Consider the following 23,374-nt stretch of genomic DNA (forward strand, 5'->3'; position numbering starts at 1 on the left):
AGCACCTAAAGTCAGTTCCTGATCAGCCGGGCTGTGGCTCGTACGTTGGTTTGCGTGCAGCCAGCAGCAACAGCCTGGTTGATCAGGCGCTGATCCACCAGGAGGCCTGGTCACAGACCGGGCCGCGGGGGCGTTGACCCCCGAAACTCTCTCCAGGTAAACTCCAGGTAAACTAAAAATAGAAGATTTACTGTTATGCAGACTACTGCAATACTGTAATAATTGTAAAAATTACATCAGCCCATTCATGACTGCATATTAGAATGGCTATTTGAACATTTATTGGACAATGACATCGTTTGTTTACTTTTGAACATCGGCAACAATCAAACATTTCCCGTACTTTGTGCTCCATTTCCAGGTTCTTTTTATAATAAAATTAATCAAAATCACCTCTATTTCTATAATATCGTTTCCATTCTATCAAATGAGACCAAGAAAACGAGAATACAACCACAAATACTATACGAAAATAGACCACAAAGTCGGCATTTTAATTAAAAAAAACGGTCGGAGTTTTTTTTCTCATTATGCACTGCGTGCTCTAGGATTTTTTTAATTGGTGCACACTGACCACACAGACCCATTCTCTCACATGTGGGCCTACCAGCTTTCTCCTGCCTGATTTGAAGCTGCTAGAATTTATGAGTATATATACGTCAAACACGGTACCTCGTAAACGTATATACGTATACGGCCGCGACAGTCAAAGGGTTAATGACGTATTTTATTCATTCTAGAGTATTTGTCATGTTTCTATGTTATTAATATTGTTTATTATGTCATATTAGATGAATTGTGATAGATAAATAAGCCGTAGAATTGATATTAGCGTCATATTGAAGGACTATCTTGTCCTATCTCCAAACAAACTGTCACCGCCAAAATTCCTAACATATGTAATGACGTATTTTAAATATGATTGGGTGGCTGGGAATTCGCGAATGTTCGAATCTCGCGAAAATGGTTTTGATAGCTGAATTTGATAGTTGTACCTAGTTCAGCTATCAAAACTTTGGGGGCCCAGTCCCTGGACCCATTACGTACCTCTGTAATCTGTAAATACCTTTGTAACTTGTCATGATTGTGACCAGACTTACCTGGAGTTCATTACCTTTGTAAATTGTGAGTTCATTACCTTTGTAAATTGTGAGTTCATTACCTTTGTAAATTGTGAGTTCATTACCTTTGTAAATTGTGAGTTCATTGCCTCTGTAACTTGCTCAGCTATCAAAACTTTGGAGTCCAGTCCCTGGACCAATTATGTACCTCTGTAATCTTTTGACTACCGCCCACAGGATGGGTATGGGGTGCATAATAAACATATTAAACTAAAAATAAACTGAATGTTGAGGTAGACCTGTAATATGAACCCACTACTGTGTATTAGATGCATACTAAGGTTCTTAGTGCTAGAGAAGTTGTTTATGGTATTTAAGGCGGTTTTCATAACAGTCAAGGTAAGACATACAAAATATGTAATCTGATAAAAAGTTTCCTTTTTATGAGCTGTAAATCAGCAAGGTTTCAAAAGTTGAATTATGTAATGCTGAACAAGGAAAGTCTTAAAACATTTAAAAGAATTAAAGATACCAGAGCTTTATTATAAAAATAGAAGAATAAAAATGTATATTAATCATTAGTGGAAACTTAAATACCATATATTACATAAGCTATAAATTCCAACTTACAGGCATCAGTCCATGTTGTATAAGATCTCTAAGTACAGGAGAGAGGTGCTTGCGGACAGCTACTGTTAGCTCTTCATTACCAGCCATAATGGGCATCTCTTCGGAGTCACTAGTGTAGTCACTGTCAGCAGGAGTTTCTGGTCCTACTAATTCTAGTATACTATTGATTGCAACCTCTAGAGAGGCTCGCAAGTCTCTACAGAAAGGAGAAAATAAAATAAAAATGCGATATTTTTTTAATCTCATTCACACTATAAAGTTGGCCAAAAGTGCTTCACTCTCACCTTTAACCAGCATATCTAAAAACTCCACTTTATTAATTTCATCACAAGTTTCTTTCTCTTTAAAACAGATTTTATAACTCTGCTTAAAATCCATCAAATGCTATAACAATATCATAAGCTACGATAATGTGAATAAAGGAATAATCATAATCATAGGTGTGGGGAGATTCATCATACATGTATATGCAACCAGAGAAAAGTGAAAGTTCGGCAAAACAAAAATCAGAGGTCTGCAACAACTAGATATGGTGGCTACCATATTTTACAATAATTCCTGCAGCTTTTCTAATGATCTATTAACCCTTTCAGGGTCCTAAGGCCAAATCTCAGAGTGACAGCCAGGGTCCAAGAATTTAAAAAAAAAAAAAAAAAATAAATAAATAAATAAATGTTATTTTTCTTATAAAATTGTAGTGAATCTTTATCTGAAGGTAATAAAGCAAAAAGTACAAAATTTGATGGAAAATTTACGAAATTATGCTCTCGCAAATTTTGATGTGTCAGCAATATTTACGCACCAGTGATTTTGCCAACTTTGACTCCCATTTTAGGCCAGTTACATTATTCCAGTCAACCATATTCTTATCTACTTCACTAGAATTACTTCTATTTCATCAACTGAGCACAAGAAATCACCCAGTCAACTGTTTCAACTACCCAATAGTGATCAGAAATTTGGCCAATTTAACACAAAGTTCAAAATATTTCAATTTCAAAATAGGGTCCAGAATAAACAATACAGACATTCCTGGCACAAAACTAACATTTCCTCTGTTCATTACTTACATTTTCAGGCTTTACAAATGAATTCCATTTTGATTTTTTATTCACATAATGAATTTTTATTCACACCAAAAATAGAAGACTTACAGTTATGCAATGTTGTAATAATTGTATAAATAATATCAGCACATTTGTGAATGTATACAAAACCCACCAGCTGATGCGTATTAGACTCGTGACGACATTTGTTTGCTCTTTTCAGGACTAAAACCAATCAAAATCATTTCTATTTCTGTAATATATACAGTGGACCCCCGCTTAACGATCACCTCCCAATGCGACCAATTATGTAAGTGTATTTATGTAAGTGCGTTTGTACGTGTATGTTTGGGGGTTTGAAATGGACTAATCTACTTCACAATATTCCTTATGGGAACAAATTCAGTCTGTACTAGCACCTGAACATACTTCTGGAATGAAAAAATATCATTAACCGGGGGTCCACTGTATTCCATTCTATCAAATGAAACCAAGAAATCCCGAATACAACTGTAAAAAACTTAAGAAAAAGCACCGCAAAGTCACTGTTTTAATCCAAAATTACGGTCGCAGTTTTTTTTCTCTCATTATGCACCTTGTGCTGCAGGATTTGTTTGATGTGGTGCACACTTACCACATAGATGTGTTCTCTCATATCTAGGCCCAAATTTACCGCTCACAGGTTATCTGAGTGAGCTGAGCTCATGGTGTAGATCTACAGTTTGGACCCTGGCTTCAAAGCCGTAGATCTATGGCATAGGCTCTGAAAGGGTTAATAAAGACATTTTACTGTACAGTACTCCAAAAGATCACTTACCCATAATGGTTTCCTCGGGGTGTTTTCTTCAGTGTATTCTTCCGAAATCTGTTCCTGCCAGCTCCACATCCAAATGACAGCATACTCATGAGTGTTGCTGCTCGTTTTATGATATTTTCAGTCTCCTTTCTTAGCTAGGAAGTACGAGAATCTGGTTACTCGGGGAAAGCACTGATCAGTTTTGTTTTTTGTTTTTTTAACCCTTAAACGGTCCAAAGAGATTGACATTCAAATTTGTAGTGCTACAAAAGTAGATCTACTTTTTTTTACATATTTTCAAATATAACAAAAAAAAATGTAGATAAAAGTTTTTTACACGTTTTCAAATGTAAAACAAAAAAGATCTACATTTTTTTACACACTTTCAGATGTTGAAAAAACGTATATATACGTTTGGACCATTTAAGGGTTAAACAATGGCCATCTCCTGCCAAGGCAGGGCAACTCAGGATAACACGTTCACCATCATTCAAACTGCCATCTTTCCAGAAGTGTGCTGACATCCAAACCAGATTACCCTCCAACTGCGACATCCTCACCCCTCGGAATAAAGTTGCAGAACTGTTGCATATGTGTCTTACCTACCAACCTGTCGGTATTGTATACCATTTGATATTCATCCTCACCCCTCTTTTAAGAGTGCAGGCACTGCCACTTCCCACTTCCAGGACTTGTCCAGCTAACCAGTTTCCCCTGAATCCCTTCATAAAGGTTACCTTTCTCACACTCCAACAGCAAATCCATTAAATCCACTTTTCTTCATCCACTATCTAAAATGCTCACACAAGCCTGCTGGATGCTCAAGCCCCTAAAAATTCAAAACCTCCCCCCCCCCCCTTTTTTTTTACTCCCTCCCTCAAACTATTCCTGGGATGACCCCTTCCCCTCCAACCTTTCACCTCAGATTTACAGTAGCTAATTACATTAATTGTTTAGAGTAAGCTAATGTTGCCCATGCTGACTTACATCATTTAAGAGATTTTGTTTTGGTTTGGCTTCAAAGTTGGCATTTCTTAGAGGAAGATTTGAACAAGTTTAAGGCTGTGTATGTTCTAATTTTCCTTGTTTATTGAAAAAAAATTGGGATATCAGTGTCCACGTGATAACCTGAGAATAACAAATATGACCTCACTTTAAATCTTCAACGCTAATACTTAACCATTAAACGGTCCAAATAGATCGATGTTCAAATCCGTAGTGCTCCAAAAGTAGATCTATGGTTTTTTTTACATATTTTCAAATCTAAAAAAAAAAATGTAGATAAAAGTTTTTTTTTACACATTTTCAAATGTAAAAAAAAAAAAAGATGATGTACATTTTTTTACATACTTTCAAATGTTGAAAAAACGTATATATACGTTTGGACTGTTTAAGGGTTATCCACGTTACAAGCTTATGCTGCACTCTGCACTAACATTTTCACATGCATTGATGTACAGGGTCCAGGGTTGTGCAATACAGGGGACACCTTTCTCTGGTCATGCAGTAACAGCAATGCATCTAGCTCTTCCTTAAGAATGTCAGTATTAAGCAGATTAGAGCAATTTTTAAGATATGTAGCCAAAATTACACACTTTAATAATTTGGACACACAAAATTTCACATTACATGTGGCTCTAGCATTCACCTAACCTCGAAGAACCCATCTCCCACAAATTACAAGGTTCAACTGCATTGTACTCCCCACCTCCACAGTTAGTCTGGTAAACTGCATAGTTGATAAAAGAACAAACTGGCGATTACATTGGCAGTTTATCCAATAACAAACCTGCTCTTGATCTGCTGTTGGTCTTTCGCTCTTCTTTCTTTGAACTCCTGCCTTGCCCCACTTGCTGCCTGGCTCTTGAGGTCTGCCATCCCCAGGTGGTCTGGGTTCTTTGCCTTTGCAGTGGCATGGTGCCTTGGGTCCTTTTACCTTGCTAACTGTTCCTTCACCTACAAACAGGGCAAAAGTAGAATCATTATGAATCAGTTATAGTATAAAAGGAGATAGTAAGGGCTATTTACAGTATTCTGTAATTCAGATAAGAAAGGGATACACGAGAATGATAGTCTCTTGCTAAATGGGTTAGCGAGACTTATGAAATTACGGTGTCCAATTATACTGGCTTTCTTGCAGTAGATAAGTCCTTTACAATTTTCACCAATTAATTTTTCTACAGGTCCATATTTTATAAGTATATTTTACTATTTCCTAGGTAGTAGGTTGGTAGACAGCAACCGCCCAGGGAGGTACTACCGTCCTGCCAAGTGAGTGTAAAACGAAAGCCTGTAATTGTTTTACATGATGGTAGGATTGCTGGTGTCCATTTTCTGTCTCGTAAACATGCAAGATTTCAGGTACGTCTTGCTACTTCTTACACTTAGGTCACACTACACATACATGTACAAGCATATATATATATATATGTACACACCCCTCTGGGTTTTCTTCTATTTTCTTACTAGTTCTTGTTCTTGTTTATTTCCTGTTCTCTCCATGGGGAAGTGGAACAGAATTCTTCCTCCGTAAGCCATGCGTGTTGTAAGAGGCAACTAAAATGCCGGGAGCAAGGGGCTAGTAACCCCTTCTCCTTTATATATTACTAAGTGTAAAAGGAGAAGCTTTCGTTTTTCCTTTGGGCCACCCCGCCTCAGTGGGATACGGCTGGTGTGTTGAAAGAAAGAAAGAAAGATTTTACTATTTAAGAGGATTTAAAATGCTTCAAGCACAAATAACAGTGTAGTAAGGAAATAAGTGTCACATACTCATGATGGATAATAGGACAAAATAACCATAATAATGATACACAACATTAGTTTAAGGATTTCTTAGCATCAAGAACAAGAGAATGAGAGGCCACAGCTATAAAATTATAAAAATAAACAGTGCAAAAATACTATAATTTTTTCCATGGTCTATAGAGCATTTATACAAATTAGAAAAAAAAAACTTAATTTGTGCAAATTACTTACCAGAAGGAAGGAAATATTTACTATGTTAAATATAACATTTCCAAAAGAAAGTATTTACCATTTTAATACATTAATTAATTGAGGTTTCTAAAAGTAATACTAAATGCAGTACACTGGGTTTCTGTTATTTTATCATCAGAAGTAAAACAGACGACTAAAAAGGCAAAATTTGTTACCATTTTGCAAGAACGTAGAAAACTTGCATAATTTCTGTAACATCTGCTACATAGCTATGGCTCACCTTGAAGGAACTCTATGAACCTCTCCAGGTCTATAATCTGGGTCTGGAGCTGAGCTACCAACTGCTCCTTCATCTTGAGAGGATTCACCAGCTGCATGCAAAACACCAAAATTTCCACAGGTTAGAATGCCAGACAATGATTAGTCTACATCAGTCCAGGGATGCAATAGAATGAGTGAGTGAGTGAGTATTCAAGAGTAGCATGAAGGAGAGGAGATATCCTGTTACAATGTACAAAGAATTAGTCACACCACCGTTTTGAAAAGAAATTATGCAATGAAGAAGTAAGTGCAATACATATGGGGCATGAAATATATCTTATATTGCCCAAGCAAGATTAAACATCTTACAAAAATGCCATACATTACAAGACAGCATAGAAAGGATAGACCACCCAAGCAAGTAAGATACTGTACTAAGTTTTAGTCATCTACAGATGAAAACCTTGTGCTCTGTCCTTTTATAAGCACATGCAGTTACTTCATTACAGGGTTAGTTCCAAAATTACAATGAAACTACTGTTGTATTAAAAGTATAGAAATTCGATGCTTTATTTAGTTTTAATAATTCTCTTGGCTAGTCATTCCTAAGTATATACACCTAAACAACCATATTCAGTTTTGTAAAAAAAAAAATAATTCTATGAATACCTCTCTGATGGCATGATCCACTTTGACTCTAAGGTCATCCACAGTCAACTTGTCAAGCTCATCAACGTTCAAGTTGAGTTTTCCTTTCAGTTGTTCTGCAAAATAATATTAGTTACACTAACCTTATTTATATGTATGGATACCTTTCTCAGAAAATGAGAGAAAGCATATAAAACAACCTAGCTTGGAAAGCATTTAAGAAGTAGCACAAATTTCTGAACATTATTTCAAACTATGGTATGTGCCTATAGGTCATTTCAAACTATGGTATGTGCCTATAGGTCCCTAATTTACACCTATGTAAACACCCTCTGATTACTACACTAAATACAATACAAAAACATTACAGAACTTTGGGAAAACTATCCCTTTACATAAGGCATACAGTACATTCCACACTTAGGATAATCCAACTTACAATGATCTGCACTTATGATCAGGGCACTTTGGAACCAATTAATGACTTACGAATGCCAATCTGGAGACACTATTATCATAAATATTGAAAAAAATTAACACCTGCTGTCTCCCACTGAGATGGCCTGTGTACTTTTTCAGTCATTGTTCATTTTTACACCTCTGAAGAGTTCATGCTTATCTGGAAGAGATTGGTAAAGAACTGTAGATTCATTATTTACATTGCTGTACAGTACATTAATGGCTGATGGGCAATGAAGGACTGGGAATTGGTTGGCAAAGCAGGGAGGCATGTGGGATTCTTTGAACTCTGGAGATTGGCCCTAGGTAGTGGCCAAGAAAAAATGACCTGGGATGTAGATGAATGGTTGATAAATTAGACACATGTGCAACATTTGGGTATCTTTAACGAGGAAACGTTTTGCTACACAGTGGCTTCATCAGTCCATACAAAGGAGAATGGTGAAGAACAGGAGGATGGCTAGTGAGCCTGGGAGGGTGGGCTGGCTGCCAAACCCTGGAGTGGTGGTGGTGGTGGTTCCAGCTCCTGATTAGTGGCCTAGGAGTTAGCACTGGCAGAGGTGGTTGGTAAACTTGTTAAGCAAGTGGGTGATAAAGAGTCAGGAGAGGAAAAGGTCCCTCCCTGGCTTCTGATTGGAAGCCAAGAAGGAAGGACAGGGATATGGTTATTTACCCTGAAGTTCTGTGGATTGTTAGAACCTGGGAAGGAGAGGCCCCACCCCAGCCATAGTACAAAAGGACAGGATGCAGGAAATGTGATACCCTCTCTCTATTCCTTTCCCTTTCTCGGCTAACTGTATTTGCCACAACTCTCACCCTACGTATGCAGTACCCTAATCAATCCTTCCCAACACACTAAACTCATATCTAATACTTACACTGTTATCACTGAAATGGATACCATATGTCTAGCGTGTTGTGTCAGATGTGATGGGAAAGACAGTGGGGGATTTGAATAAGAGGGAATGAGAAAGGGAGGAAAATAAAGAAACATGAGAAAGGGAATAAGAGGGAGGAAGGGATGAAACGAACTCATTTGAGTAATGTAACTGTTTTTAAGTTAAATATTACAATATGAAATTAGACATGGTACATTATAGCTTGGAGGTGCATTTCTAATTTTAACATAGATGTCAACAAGAAAACAGATTCCAAGCTCCAAAACAAACTATATTCAGGAATCCATCACCATGAGTGGGAGACCTGCTGTATTATTTATGCAATACATTATACAAGTTTATTAAAATTAAATAAAAGAAAGTGCATAGATTTCTTTCACCTATAATGACACGCTGTTTTTCCATAACTTTAGCTTGTGGAGGTCCACCTTCTCCTGTTTGGTACACATAGTTTTCTAGATCCTCCAGCTGCTGCTTTAGCTGCTCTATCAGCTCTTTCTGACGTGTAATGCCAATGCTGTCCACTACTCCCTCACTCTGCAAATATGGTAATATTAATATGTGTTACAATCAACAGTCATGCATTTTATTGGCACTGAAATCTTCAACTCTGGCATAAAATGAAGAGTTGTGCTTCTCCATCAATAATGACAAGCTACACTGTTGTAACAAATAATTTTTTACAACATTTGACAAAGTTTAGAAAATTTTATATTCCAATACTAAGGTTAAACATACCATTTACAGTATTTATGTAGCTACCAGCCATTCACCTGCTTATCTAGGTACTGATCAACTATTTCCTAATGATTTATGAAACTTGTGAACAAATTGAATTTGAGTTTCATGTAGGACTCAAATAGTACACTTCATCCATTCAATGTACTTAACTGAAGAGCCTTGATGTATTTAATACTGTGCCAGATAAGAGAATTTTAATTTTTACCACCCTTTCCTATTTCTGCAGAATAGGGAGGAAACTTTAAACAAACAAAACATACAGACCTAATGGTATATACATTTTTTTAAAGTATGGCTATCTCCTGCCAAGGCAGGATGACCCAAACATAAGCAGTCACCAATATTCACTTACTCACCGTCTTTCCAAAAGTGTGCCGACATCACAATCAGTTAACCACTCCAACTGCAACATCCCACACGCTTCCTGAGTGAAGGCACTGCCCCTCTCTCCTCTAGATAACCTGCTTCCTCGAATCTCTTCATATACATTACTGTGCTCACACTCCATCAGCACGTCAAGCCATTTAAACCACTTTTCTCCATTCACTCCAGTCTAAAATGCTCACATAAACCTGCTAGATGCTCAAACCCCTTTCCACTTTAAACCCAATTTACCCTCCACCTCTCTCCAATGCTTCCTCCTGGTACAATCCCTACCTCTTTCTTCTGCCCCAGATTCCTAAACCCTCTAAGCCATCCTACTCTACTCCATCCTCTTCACATGTTAAACCCACCTCAACAACCCCTTCTCAGTTTGTTGAATTACAAACTTTTCACACCACACACTGCTGTCAAAAATTACATCTCTGCCTTAAATGGCCTCCTCGTTGTACTGTGTCAAGCTCATGACTTGCACCTACATATAAGTGTTGGTACCACTACATGCTGATACATTTTCCTTGTTGCCTCCATAGATATGCAGTGGAACCTCAAATATCGAACTTTCTTCAGTCCAAACAAATTTATTCTCATCAGGAATAATGTAAATTAGATTAGTCCATTTCAGACCCTCAAAAATGCACTTATAAAAGCACTTACAAAAATACACTTACATAATTGGTTGAGTTGGGAGCAGTTCGATTTTTGAGGTTCCACTGTACTTGTTTCCAAAGATGCCTCGTCACAAAACTTTCCTCCCCATCCCCTTTGTCTATTCTATGGTTCATCCTTGCCCATCTACCAACACAGTCCATTCCTAGTTATCTGATTACAGTTCCTCCATACTCTGTCCCTCTACTCTGATACCCAATCTTTATATGCCTGCTGGTATACTCTTACTCTAATCGCCATGCTATTTTTTATGTTCGCTTTTAATTTCCTTCCCACCTCTCAACACTCTAGCAGTCACTTTTACAACCCCTGTCTAAAAATATATAAAAATGTTAAACAACCATAATGACATCATACATCCCTGTCTAATTCTTAATTTTACTGGGAAATAGTCCCCCCTCTTTTTTTATATTCCCTAGCCTGTTATTGAAGATATTAAGAATTGCACTTTCCCATTTTAACAGCCTTTTAAACACAGTACAGATATTCCCTGCTTCATGATGGATGCATTCCACAAAAATGTATTAAATCTGTTTTACATGCACAGGAGGGCCCCACTTTATGGCACTTTACTAATAGGGACATTTCAAATCATAACCAAAAACTTCGTTTATACAGCTGATTCGCTATTACGGCGTCCGTGCACCACTTTGTTCACATCCTTCATGAACTCCAAGTCTCTTGATTATGTCTAAAAACATTCCAGTGTTTCAAGTGTTTTTAAAGTTATTGTGTACACCTACCATCCAACTTACGAACGAGCTTGGTTCCGACTAACCGATCGTAAGTCAAAATGGACGTAAGTTGAACCTTACTACTGAATATCAGCATCACATTAAGTAATGATTTTATTTTATTGTTTTATTTTGGTATTTCATTTTTTACTTTACTTTTTATGCTGTTAGTGCTGTATTTTATACTACAGTGGACCCCCGCATAACGATCACCTCCGAATGCGACCAATTATGTAAGTGTATTTATGTAAGTGCGTTTGTACGTGTATGTTTGGGGGTCTGAAATGGACTAATCTACTTCACAATATTCCTTATGGGAACAAATTCGGTCAGTACTGGCACCTGAACATACTTCTGGAGTGAAAAAATATCGTTAACCGGGGGTCCACTGTATAAGGTTTAGGAGAAACACTGTGTACAACACAAACAGTTTTTTATTTCCTGAACTTTTGCATACAAAATATGGTCGTAAGTCGAGTGGTCATATGTCAAGCAGGTCTTAAGTCAGATGGTAAGTGTATTTTATATATACTCTGTGTTACAATGACATCTAAGGGTAGCTGTGATAAAAAGAAGAGTGTAAAGTAAGAAATGATTAAACTCAGTGAATAAGGTACGTCTATGGCTGAGATAGGACCAAGATAGCACCGATAATTGTACTTATGTGTACCTGTACCTAAATAACCCTTATGGATTTAGTGCTTAGCAGGTACACACTAGTTGGCACTGTTACAAAGAAGGAGCAACTACACCTGGCATGGGAGTAGCTAAGAGTGCTTCACAAGTGTTGAATTTGCAATAATAATATTAGCTGGGGCTCTTAACCTTTTCATTGTCGGTCCCGTAATATTACAGCTTGAGAGCCAATGTCAGTCCCGTAATACTATGCCAAAATTCTAGCTCCTTCAAATCTGATGGAAGAAAGCTGGTAGGCCTACATATGAAAGAATGGGTCTGCATGGTCAGTGTGCGCAGTATAAAAAAAAATCCTGCAACACGCAGTGTATAATGAGAATAAAAAAACTGACCATGTTTTTGGTTTAACCCTTTCAGGGTTGGTGTTGTACTAGTACGGCTTGCAAGCCAGGGTTGGTGCAGTACTAGTATGCCTAAATTCTAGCGCCTTCAAATCTAGCCAGAGAAAGCTGGTAGGCCTACATATGAAAGAATAGGTCTGCTTGGTCAGTGTGCACAGTATAAAAAAATCCTGCAGCACACAGTGCATAACGAGAAAAAAAAACTCTGACAGTGTTTTTCTTTTAAAACAGCGACTTTGCAGTGTATTTTCATATGGTACGTATTTATGGATTTATTCCATTTTTCTTGGTCTCATTTTATAGAATGGAAGACATATTACAGAAATTGAGATGATTTTGATTGGTTCCACAATGAAAAGTACCTTGAAATTGAGCTCAAAGTAGCAGAAATGTTCAATTTTTGCCAATGTTCAAAAGTACACAAATACGTAATGAATACACATCAACTGGTGAGTCTAATATTCTTTCACAAGTGCGCTGATATTATTTATACCATTTTTACACTAATGCAGTAGTCTGCATAACAGTAAATCTTCTATTTTTCGTGAGAATAAAAGTTCAAAGTGGAAGGCAAAAGAAATGTAAGAGGGGCCTGGATAGTTGAAATCGGTAATTGGCTGTTTTTTTTTTACTCATTTGATAAAACAAATGGAGTTCTAACGAAATAGCTATGATTTTTGTCGACTGGTACATTAAAATTGGCCGAAAATAGGGCTCAAAGTAAACGAAATTGCCAGTGCGTAAACATCGTCAAGACTGCTAACTTCGCGAGAGCATAATTCTGTAAGTTTTCCATCAAATTTCATACTTTTGGTGTCATTATGATCGGGAAAAGTTTCTCTATCATAAGAAAAAAATAATTTTAGTTTTTTTGGAAAAAATTTCGACCCTGAGAACAAGTTTATGGAGGGCCTCTCGACCCTGAAAGGGTTAAAATAGCGACTTTGCAGTATATTTTTGTATGGTATTTATGGTTGTATTTCTGTTTTCTTGGTCTCACTTGATAGAATGGAAGATATATTACAGAAATGAGGATGGTTTTGATTGCTTTAATGATGAAAAGTACCTTGAAATTGAGCTCAAAATAGCAGAAATGTTCGAATTTAGCCAATGTTCAAGAGTAAACAAATTACGTCACTGTCCAATTCGTGTCCAACCAGCCAGTCTAATACGCAGTCATGAATGGGTTGACACTATTTATACAATTAATATAATGCAGTAGTCTGCATAACAGTAAACCTTCTATATTTTGTGAGAATAAAAATTCAAAATGGAAAGTAAGAGTAATATAAGAGGGGCCTGGAGACATGACTAATGAACAGAGAAAATATTATTTTAGTGCCAGGAATGTCTTCCTTGTTTATTCTGGACCCTATTTTGCAATTGGCATCTTTTGAAATGTGTGAAATTGGCCAAATTGCCAATTCCTGACCACTTTATTGGGTAGTTGAAATTGGTAAATGGGCAGTTTCCTGAACTCAATCGACAGAACAAATGGAGTTCTAGTGAAACAGCTATGATTTTAGTTAACTGGAACAATGGAATTGGCTGAAAATAGGGCTCAAAGTATGCGAAATTGCCGATGCGTAAATATCGCCGAGATCTCTAACTTCATGAGAGCGTAATTTTGTAAGTTTTCCATCAAATTTCATACTTTTGGTGTCATTACCATGGGGAAAAGATTCTCTATCATTTCATAAGAAAATATATATAGATTTTTTTTTAATTTTTTGACACAGAGTGAGTTAACCCTTTCAGGGTTTCGGCCGTACTAGTACGGCTTACGCACCAGGGTTTTTGATGTACAGTGGTCATTCGCTTTTCATAGTTCTCGGCAATCGTAAAATTCGCCATCATAGGGGTATTTTTGTATAAACATGGACTCGCTTTTCATAGGTTGACTCGCGAGTCATAGTTCGTCCGGGATGCGTACCCACAGCGTGAGCCGTGGTGGCAGCCAGTCTGGCATTGTTTACCAGTGAGCGAAGGTCCCCTCACGTGCTCCAGCGAAATATTTCATAATATTCCATTTATTTTAGTGCTTGCAAGTACTAAATAAGCTACCATGGCTCCAAAGAAAGCTCCTAGTGCCAAGCCTGTGGTAAAGAAGGTGAGAAATATGATTGAATTTAAGAAAACCATCATTGAATAATATGAAAGTGGTACAAGTGTGGCTGAACTGTCCAGGATGTATAAGAAACCCTACACAACCTTATGTTCCATAGTGGCCAAGAAAAAGGAAATCAAGGATGCTGTTGTTGCAAAGGGAGTAACTATGCTGACAAAAATGAGATCACCAGTACTGGAAGAGGTTGAGAAGTTATTATTGGTGTGGATAAACGAGAAACAATTAGCAGGAGATACTCTTATGACTTCGATTATTTGTGAAAAGGCTAGGCAGTTGCATGAAGATTTGGTACAGAAATTGCCTGCAAATAGTGGTGATGTGAGTGAATTTAAGGCCAGCAAAGGCTGGTTTGAGAGATTTAACCCTTTCAGGGTCCAAGGCCAAAATCTGAAGTCACGCACCAGTGTCCAAGAAATTTTGAAAAAAAAAAAAAAATTATTTTTTCTTACAGAATTAAAGAGCATATTTTTGTGAAGGTAATAAAACAAAAAAAAATTAGAATCTGATCATTACTTACCGAGATACAGTGCCAAGAAGTTTATAGAAAATGATGTGGTGGCGGCAACATCGACGAATTCCACATACGCGTATTATATTATTTTGTTGTTTTAGTTGTTTTTTCTTTTCTTTTCCAATTTTTTTCTATTCCTACTAACATTTGGGGCCTGAGAGACCAATACTGTATATAACTGATATATATATACTCACTGTATTGAACACAATAACCGCACTAAAGTTATTATCATATTATTGTTTACCACTGTTGTTTATTACAATAAACATGCACAAATATTGTATAATACTAATGTTCTATCATATATTTACATATTTACAATCACTGGACATGGTTTTAGAACTGCTGGAGCTTGTGGAACTCCTTGAAACAAGGCACCATGCACAGAGGCACCTTACATTCCTCACACATAAACCGAGTGTCTTTGCGTCTTTGTTGCCGTCGTTTTGTTTGTGCACAGACAATGCATCTCTTCTGAGCAAATTTCTTTTGAGTTGAAGGAAGCTGTATTATGAAATGATCACCTTCTCTCCTCAAACGCTTGGGTATATTGTGATGAATTCGAGGACCATGTTGTATTGCAGGTGTTGTTACCTGGTACTTCATTATGAGTTGTCTGACAACAAACAAAATTCACCATACGGTGGTCTGTTACCAGTCTTTATTTGGTACATATTATATGCATTCAGCAATGAAATGTCCATGAGATGGAAGAAAAGTTTCATGTACCACTTGTAACTCTTACGAACACAGTCAACAAAACCAATCTGCATGTCACACTTGTCAACCAAGCGCATGTTTTGTGTATAATCAATCACCGACACTGGTTTTCGAATACGTTCATTAGTCACTCGATCAACTTTGCCACTGTCTTGCATTTCATTACGGTGAATGGTTGTCAACAATGTGACATCTCGTTTGTCATGCCACCGTAATGCCATGATGTCATTGGCAGTAAACACCTGCACGTCATCACCACGAACACCTGCACTGAGCCTGGGCATATGTTTACGATTAGAACGCACTGTGCCACACACATCTGTCTTGTTCACTCGCATGAAATCACTGAGTAATGGGCTTGTGTACCAGTTATCGGTATATAATGTATGGCCCTTACCAAGATAAGGTGCCATCATGTTTCTCACTACGTCACCTGAGATACCCAATAACATCTTGGTATCTTTCAATGTTTTACTACCCGTGTATACAACAATATCCAACACCAGGCCACTGTCACAATCACAGAGTACAAACAATTTTATACCAAAGCGGTTCCTCTTGCTCGGTATATACTGCTTGAATGACAGTCTACCTTTGAACAAAATCGAAGACTCGTCAATTATGAGATTCTTGAATGGATAAAAGTATATCCTGAACTTTTGTTTGAGATACATGAAAACATTTCTAATCTTGTATAACCTGTCACTTCTGTCAGGCCTGGTTTTGTCAGAGAAGTGCAACATACGTAACAGTAAGATAAACCTGTTCACTGGTATTATTTCACTGAAGGATGGGGTACAAATTAGCCGATCTGTGGACCAGTATGCTTTTATATTATGCTTATAGACGTGAGGCATAAGCATTATTGTTGCAAAAAGCAAATGCATTTCTGCAACAGTCGTCTCTTTCCACCTGTGTAGTCTTGACTGTGGTGATAAGATCGTATTTGCCATGGTGTACTGAAAATACTTATTACTTTCCCTGGCAATAATTTCCATCAATGGCTGGTCAAAGAATAATTCAAAGAATTCCAGTTCATTGGCCGTGGTTCCAAGGGGACAGGTAGGTAGAATTCCACTTTGAGAGTCATCGAAGTGGTGAGGGCTGGGAACAAAATTGGGATTTTGCTGCCAATCCCAGATACGGTTTGCTGGTGGATACTGGACATCATAGGCTGGTTGTACGGGTGGTTGTGGTTGTGGCGGGCTGGTGGGTGACGCTCCGCTTTGTCCTTGAACTGACGAGTCAGCAGCGTGGGTCCCCGCGTGGCACAATGAGTCACGCATGGCGGTGCCACTACCACCACCAGCACCACTAACACCATCCACTGATGCCTGTGGCCCATCCATGCCAAGTGTAGCCACATCATCCTCACTATCACTACCTAAAACGGGTGTAGGGCCACGGGATGTACTCCGTCCCCTGGGCACAGCATAGGGTACACTACCCGAGCGCATGCAGTGGCGAACATACCGACGCTTCACTGGTGAATATGTTTCCTCACTATCACTACTCGAATGATCGTCGAGCGCAATAAAATCACAATCCACGTCAGAATCATCGTCATTACTGAAGTCAGAGGCCTGGCCACGGAAAAACATTAGTTTTCTCTTACGTTTAGGAACACCCGACTGTGAGTCACGAGTGCCCACACCAGAGGTAGAAGGTCGAGGATCGTCGGGGTTTTCTGCACTATTATCGATATCCTGGTCATTATTTTCGGTCACTAACTTATCAAAGCCGTAGAATTCGTCTTCATTTCCACTTCCATCAGTGTCAGAACTATCAGACAGGAAGAGGAGAGTCCCAATTTTCCGGGGAGTGAGAGCTGACTTGCGACATGGCATGGTGAACAAGGGTGAATGAGCTGGCGTTCCCACAATGCTATGCAGGCGCCTAGATTTTTTGTTTATGGCGCACACCCACGGCGCAGACCCATTCTCTCACATGTAGGTCTATGAGCGCTTTCGCGCTTAATTTGACGGCGCTAGAATTTTGGCGTAGATCTATGGTTTGGACACTCACCGAAAAGCCGTAGATCTACGGGACGGACCCTGAAAGGGTTAAGAACCGTACTGGTATATACAGTGTGGTAAGGCATGGTGAGGCTGCCAGTTCGGACCACAAGGCAGCTGAAAAATATGTGCATGAATTCCAGGAGTATATAGAGGCTGAAGGACTGAAACCTGAACAAGTGTTCAATTGTGACGAAACAGGCCTCTTTTGGAAAAAAATGCCAAAGAGGACCTTCATTACACAAGAGGAAAAGGCAATACCAGGACACAAGCCTATGAAAGACAGGCTGACGCTAATGTTCTGTGCTAATGCTAGTGGGGATTTCAAAGTGAAGCCATTACTAGTGTACCATTCTGAAAAACCCAGAGTGTTCAGGAAAAACAATGTTATGAAGAGTAAATTGTGTGTGTTTTGGAAATCTAATAGTAAGGCATGGGTCACGAGGGAAATTTTCGTCGAGTGGTTCAATGAAGTGTTTGGCCCTAGTGTGAAGGAGTATCTCCTGGAAAAGAAATTGGATCTCAAGTGCCTGCTAGTAATGGACAATGCACCTGCTCATCCTCCAAACTTGGATGACCTAATTTTTGAGGAGTTTGGGTTCATCACAGTGAAGTTCTTGCCCCCGAATACCACTCCTCTCCTCCAGCCCATGGACCAGCAGGTCATTGCAACCTTTAAAAAACTCTACACAAAAGCAATGTTTCACAGGTGCTTGACTGTGACCACAGACACTCACTTGACCCTAAGGGAATTTTGGAGAGAACACTTCAGCATCCTCCATTGCATAACCCTTATAGGTATGGCTTGGGAGGGAGTGACTACCAGGACTTTGAACTCTGCCTGGAGAAAATTGTGGCCAGATTGTGTCGACAAGAGGGATTTTGAAGGGTTCGGGACTGACCCTGATGAGTCTATGTCTGTTGTAAAATCAATTGTGGCACTGGGCAGTTCCATGGGGTTGTATGTGAGTTTGGAGGATGTGGAAGAATTGGTGGAAGACCACAACGAAGAGCTCACCACTGAGGAGCTGCAAGAGCTTCAGCAGGAAGAGCAACACATCACAGCTCAGAATCTTGCTGCAGAGGAGGAGGAAGAGAGATGGAAGAAGGTGCCTTCTTCAGAAATTAAAGAGATTTTTACTATGTGGGGTAAGATGGAAAGCTTTATGGAGAAACATCACCCTAACAAGGTTGTTGCAAGCCATATTGGCAACATGTACAGTGACAAAGTCTTGGGCCATTTTAGGGAAATGTTAGAGACTCCAGAAACAGAGCTCTCTCCATAGTTATTTTGCGATACAGGACTCCATTGACTCGCAAGGTGGTCCTAGTGGCATTAAGAAACAGAGAAGACAAGCAACCCCAGAAAAGCAATTGGTACCTGAGGTGTTGATGGAAGGGGATTCCCCTTCCAAACTATAAACAATCCACTCCCTCTCCTCCTCCAGTCTTCCATACACTAAGAAAAATCTCCAATAAAGGTAAGTGTTATGCTGTTAATGTTTCATCCATCATTTCCCATTGTATTGTTTATGTACTACATGTATATTTCATGTAAAAAATTTTTTTGTTTTAATACTTCTGGGTGTCAGGAACGGATTAATTGTATTTACATTATTTCTTGTGGGGAAAATTGATTCGTAAATCGTAAATTTCGTTTATAGTAATGGCTCCAGGAACGAATTACGAAAAACAAGGGACCACTGTACTAGTACGCATAAATTCTAGCGCCTTCAAATCTCGCGTGAAAAGGCTGGTAGGCCTAGATGTGAGAGAATGGGTGTGTGTGGTCAGTGTGCATGGTGGAAAAAAATCTAGGACCCAGTGGCGCATTGTGGGAACACCATTTTAGTAGACCTTGTTCACCATGCCTCGCGGTAAGAAGCTCCTCACTCCTCGGCAAATTGGGACACTTTTGTTCCCCAGTGACAGTTCTAATACAGATGGAATTGCCAGTGAAGATGAGTTTCAAGGTTTGGTTTTGGCGAGGTTTTGACCGAAACTAATGACCATAATATCAGTAATAGTGAGGAAAACCCAGACGACCCTCAGCCTTCCACCTCTGCTGCTGGGCCGTCTTGTTCACATTCACTTGTACTAGAATCAAAGAGGAAACTCCTATTTCCCCAAATCCCGGACTCAGATGTGAGCATTGGTGATGACAGTGATAGTGAATATGAACTACAAGCTCTTGAAAACACTTCCAGTAGCAATAGTGAAGTGGAATATTCTCCAGTGAAGCATCAGTATATACGACGATATGCGTGTTCTGATAGTGTGCCATATGCTATTCCAAGGGGAAGGAGTACATCTCGGAGTACATCCCGTGGCTGTACAACAGGAACAGACAGTGAAAATGACGATGATAGTGTTGCAATTGGGATGGAAAATGTGCATGGTGGTGGTAGTGGTGGTGCTGGCTGTGAGGCACCAGCAGTGGGCCATGCTGCTACCCACGCTGCCACCCACACCGCTGCCTCAGCTGATCTACAACAAAGGCCACCATCCACCTCCCACCCACCACACCAGCCTCCACAACCACAACCTCCACAACCACAACCACCTGTCAATGTCCAGTACCCACCAGCAGACCGCACCTGGGATTGGCAGGAAGCTGTCAATTTTTTTCCAAATCCCCACCAGTTTGATGAAAGCCAAAGTGGAATACGGCCATGTTGTACACTGGGGAACAATGCCACTGAACTGGAATGTTTCAAGTTATTCTTTGACGAACCCCTGATGGAAATTATTGTCAGGGAAAGCAACAGATACTACGAGTACACCATGGCAAACACAATACTTTCACCAAGCTCACTACACAAGTGGAAGGAGACAACTGTGGCTGAGATGTATCTTTTCTTTGCCACAATAATGCTTATGCCACATGTGTATAAGCACAGTGTAAAATCATACTGGTCAACAGACCGCCTGATTGCAACTCCAGGTTTCAGTGATATAATGGGAGTGAATCGGTTTGTGCTACTATTACGTATGCTTCACTTCTCAGACAAAACCAGGCCTGACAGAAACGACAGGTTATATAATATTAGGAATGTGTTTGTGTATCTGAAAGAGATATTCAATATGTATTTTTATCCCTTGAGGAAGCTTGTAATTGACGAGTCTTTGATTCTGTTCAAAGGAAGACTCTCTTACAAGCAGTACATACCAAGCAAGAGGAAATGCTTTGGTATAAAGTTGTTTGTGCTTTGTGATTGTTACAGTGGTCTGGTATTGGATATTATTGTGTACACTGGAAGTTATACATTGCAAAATACCAGGAAGTTATTGGGCATCTCTGGTGATGTGGTTAGAACAGTGATAGAACCATACCTTGGTAAGGGGCATATATTATATACTGATAACTGGTACACAAGCCCCTCACTCAGTGATTTTTTGCGAGTGAACATGACAGATGTGTGTGGCACAGTGCGTGCAAATCGTAAACATATGCCCAGGTTTGACGCTGGCACTCGTAGAGGTGAGGTGCAGGCGTTTGCTGCCAATGACATCATGGCACTTCAGTGGCATGACAAACGAGATGTCACACTGTTGTCATCAGTTCACCCTAACGAAATGACAAACACTGGCAGGCAGCACAGAGAGAGCAATAAACCCATTCTAAAACCTGCAGCTGTGATTGATTACACCCTCAATATGCACTCAGTGGACAAATGTGACATGCAGATTGGGTTTGCTGATTGTGTTCACAAGAGTTATAAACACGCTAGATAACAGGGATATCTTGCTACTCCTACTTACACTTTGGTCACACTTCACAGACACGCATATGCATATATATATATATATATATATATATATATACATACATCTAGGTTTTTCTCCTTTTTCTAAATAGCTCTTGTTCTTCTTTATTTCTTCTATTGTCCATGGGGAAGTGGAAAAGAATCTTTCCTCCGTAAGCCATGCGTGTCGTATGAGGCGACTAAAATGCCGGGAGCAATGGGCTAGTAACCCCTTCTCCTGTAGACATTTACTAAAAAAGAGAAGAAGAAAAACTTTATAAAACTGGGATGCTTGAATGTGCGTGGATGTAGTGCGGATGACAAGAAACGGATGATTGCTGATGTTATGAATGAAAAGAAGTTGGATGTCCTGGCCCTAAGTGAAACAAAGCTGAAGGGGGTAGGGGAGTTTCAGTGGGGGGAAATAAATGGGATTAAATCTGGAGTATCTGACAGAGTTAGAGCAAAGGAAGGGGTAGCAGTAATGTTGAAGGACCAGTTATGGAAGGAGAAAAGAGAATATGAATGTGTAAATTCAAGAATTATGTGGATTAAAGTAAAGGTTGGATGCGAAAAGTGGGTCATAATAAGCATGTATGGACCTGGAGAAGAGAGGAATGTAGAGGAGAGAGAAAGATTTTGGGAGATGTTAAGTGAATGTATCGGAGCCTTTGAACCAAGTGAGAGAGTAATTGTGGTAAGGGATCTGAATGCTAAAGTAGGAGAAACTTTTAGAGAGGGTGTGGTAGGTAAGTTTGGGGTGCCAGGTGTAAATGATAATGGGAGCCCTTCGATTGAACTTTGTATAGAAAGGGGTTTAGTTATAGGTAAAACATATTTTAAGAAAAAGAGGATAAATAAGTATACAGGATATGATGTGGGGTGAAATGACAGTAGTTTCTTGGATTATGTATTGGTAGATAAAAGACTGTTGAGTAGACTTCAGGATGTACATGTTTATAGAGGGGCCACAGATATATCAGATCACTTTCTAGTTGTAGCTACACTGAGAGTAAAAGGTAGATGGGATACAAGGAGAATAGAAGCATCAGGGAAGAGAGAGGTGAAGGTTTATAAACTAAAAGAGGAGGCAGTTAGGGTAAGATATAAACAGCTATTGGAGGATAGATGGGCTAATGAGAGCATAGGCAATGGGGTCGAAGAGGTATGGGGTAGGTTTAAAAATGTAGTGTTAGAGTGTTCAGCAGAAGTTTGTGGTTACAGGAAAGTGGGTGCGGGAGGGAAGAGGAGCGATTGGTGGAATGATGATGTAAAGAGTAGTAAGGGAGAAAAAGTTAGCATATGAGAAGTTTTTACAAAGTAGAAGTGATGCAAGGAGGGAAGAGTATATAGAGAAAAAGAGAGAGGTTAAGAGAGTGGTGAAGCAATGTAAAGAGAGAGCAAATGAGAGAGTGGGTGAGATGTTATCAACAAATTTTGTTGAAAATAAGAAAAAGTTTTGGAGTGAGATTAACAAGTTAAGGAAGCCTAGAGAACAAATGGATTTGTCAGTTAAAAATAGGAGAGGAGAGTTATTAAATGGAGAGTTAGAGGTATTGGGAAGATGGAGGGAATATTTTGAGGAATTGTTAAATGTTGATGAAGATAGGGAAGCTGTGATTTCGTGTATAGGGCAAGGAGGAATAACATCTTGTAGGAGTGAGGAAGAGCCAGTTGTGAGTGTGGGGGAAGTTCGTGAGGCAGTAGGTAGAATGAAAGGGGGTAAGGCAGCCGGGATTGATGGAATAAAGATAGAAATGTTAAAAGCAGGTGGGGATATAGTTTTGGAGTGGTTGGTGCAATTATTTAATAAATGTATGGAAGAGGGTAAGGTACCTAGGGATTGGCAGAGAGCGTGCATAGTTCCTTTGTATAAAGGCAAAGGGGACAAGAGAGAGTGCAAAAATTATAGAGGGATAAGTCTGTTGAGTATACCTGGTAAAGTGTATGGT

The 23,374-nt window shown here is 39.1% G+C and overlaps 1 protein-coding gene across 8 annotated transcripts in view; it reads right to left on the reverse strand.

Annotated features, from left to right (window-relative positions):
• The window catches only part of LOC128692637 (RUN domain-containing protein 1), a 71,690-nt gene that overhangs the window by 18,015 nt on the left and 30,301 nt on the right, over positions 1 to 23,374 (reverse strand). For all 8 annotated transcript variants that reach the window (XM_070089900.1, XM_070089899.1, XM_070089903.1 and 5 more), the window contains 6 exons: positions 9,118 to 9,274; positions 7,401 to 7,495; positions 6,751 to 6,841; positions 5,323 to 5,489; positions 3,555 to 3,688; positions 1,692 to 1,887 (listed from right to left, as the gene is read on the reverse strand). In XM_070089900.1, coding sequence (XP_069946001.1) covers positions 1,692 to 1,887; positions 3,555 to 3,688; positions 5,323 to 5,489; positions 6,751 to 6,841; positions 7,401 to 7,495; positions 9,118 to 9,274 — 840 coding nt within the window. The remainder of the gene's footprint in view (positions 1 to 1,691; positions 1,888 to 3,554; positions 3,689 to 5,322; positions 5,490 to 6,750; positions 6,842 to 7,400; positions 7,496 to 9,117; positions 9,275 to 23,374) is intronic.

This window comes from Cherax quadricarinatus, chromosome 30, assembly GCF_038502225.1.
Source record: "Cherax quadricarinatus isolate ZL_2023a chromosome 30, ASM3850222v1, whole genome shotgun sequence".
NCBI classification, from domain to species: Eukaryota; Metazoa; Arthropoda; class Malacostraca; order Decapoda; family Parastacidae; genus Cherax; species Cherax quadricarinatus.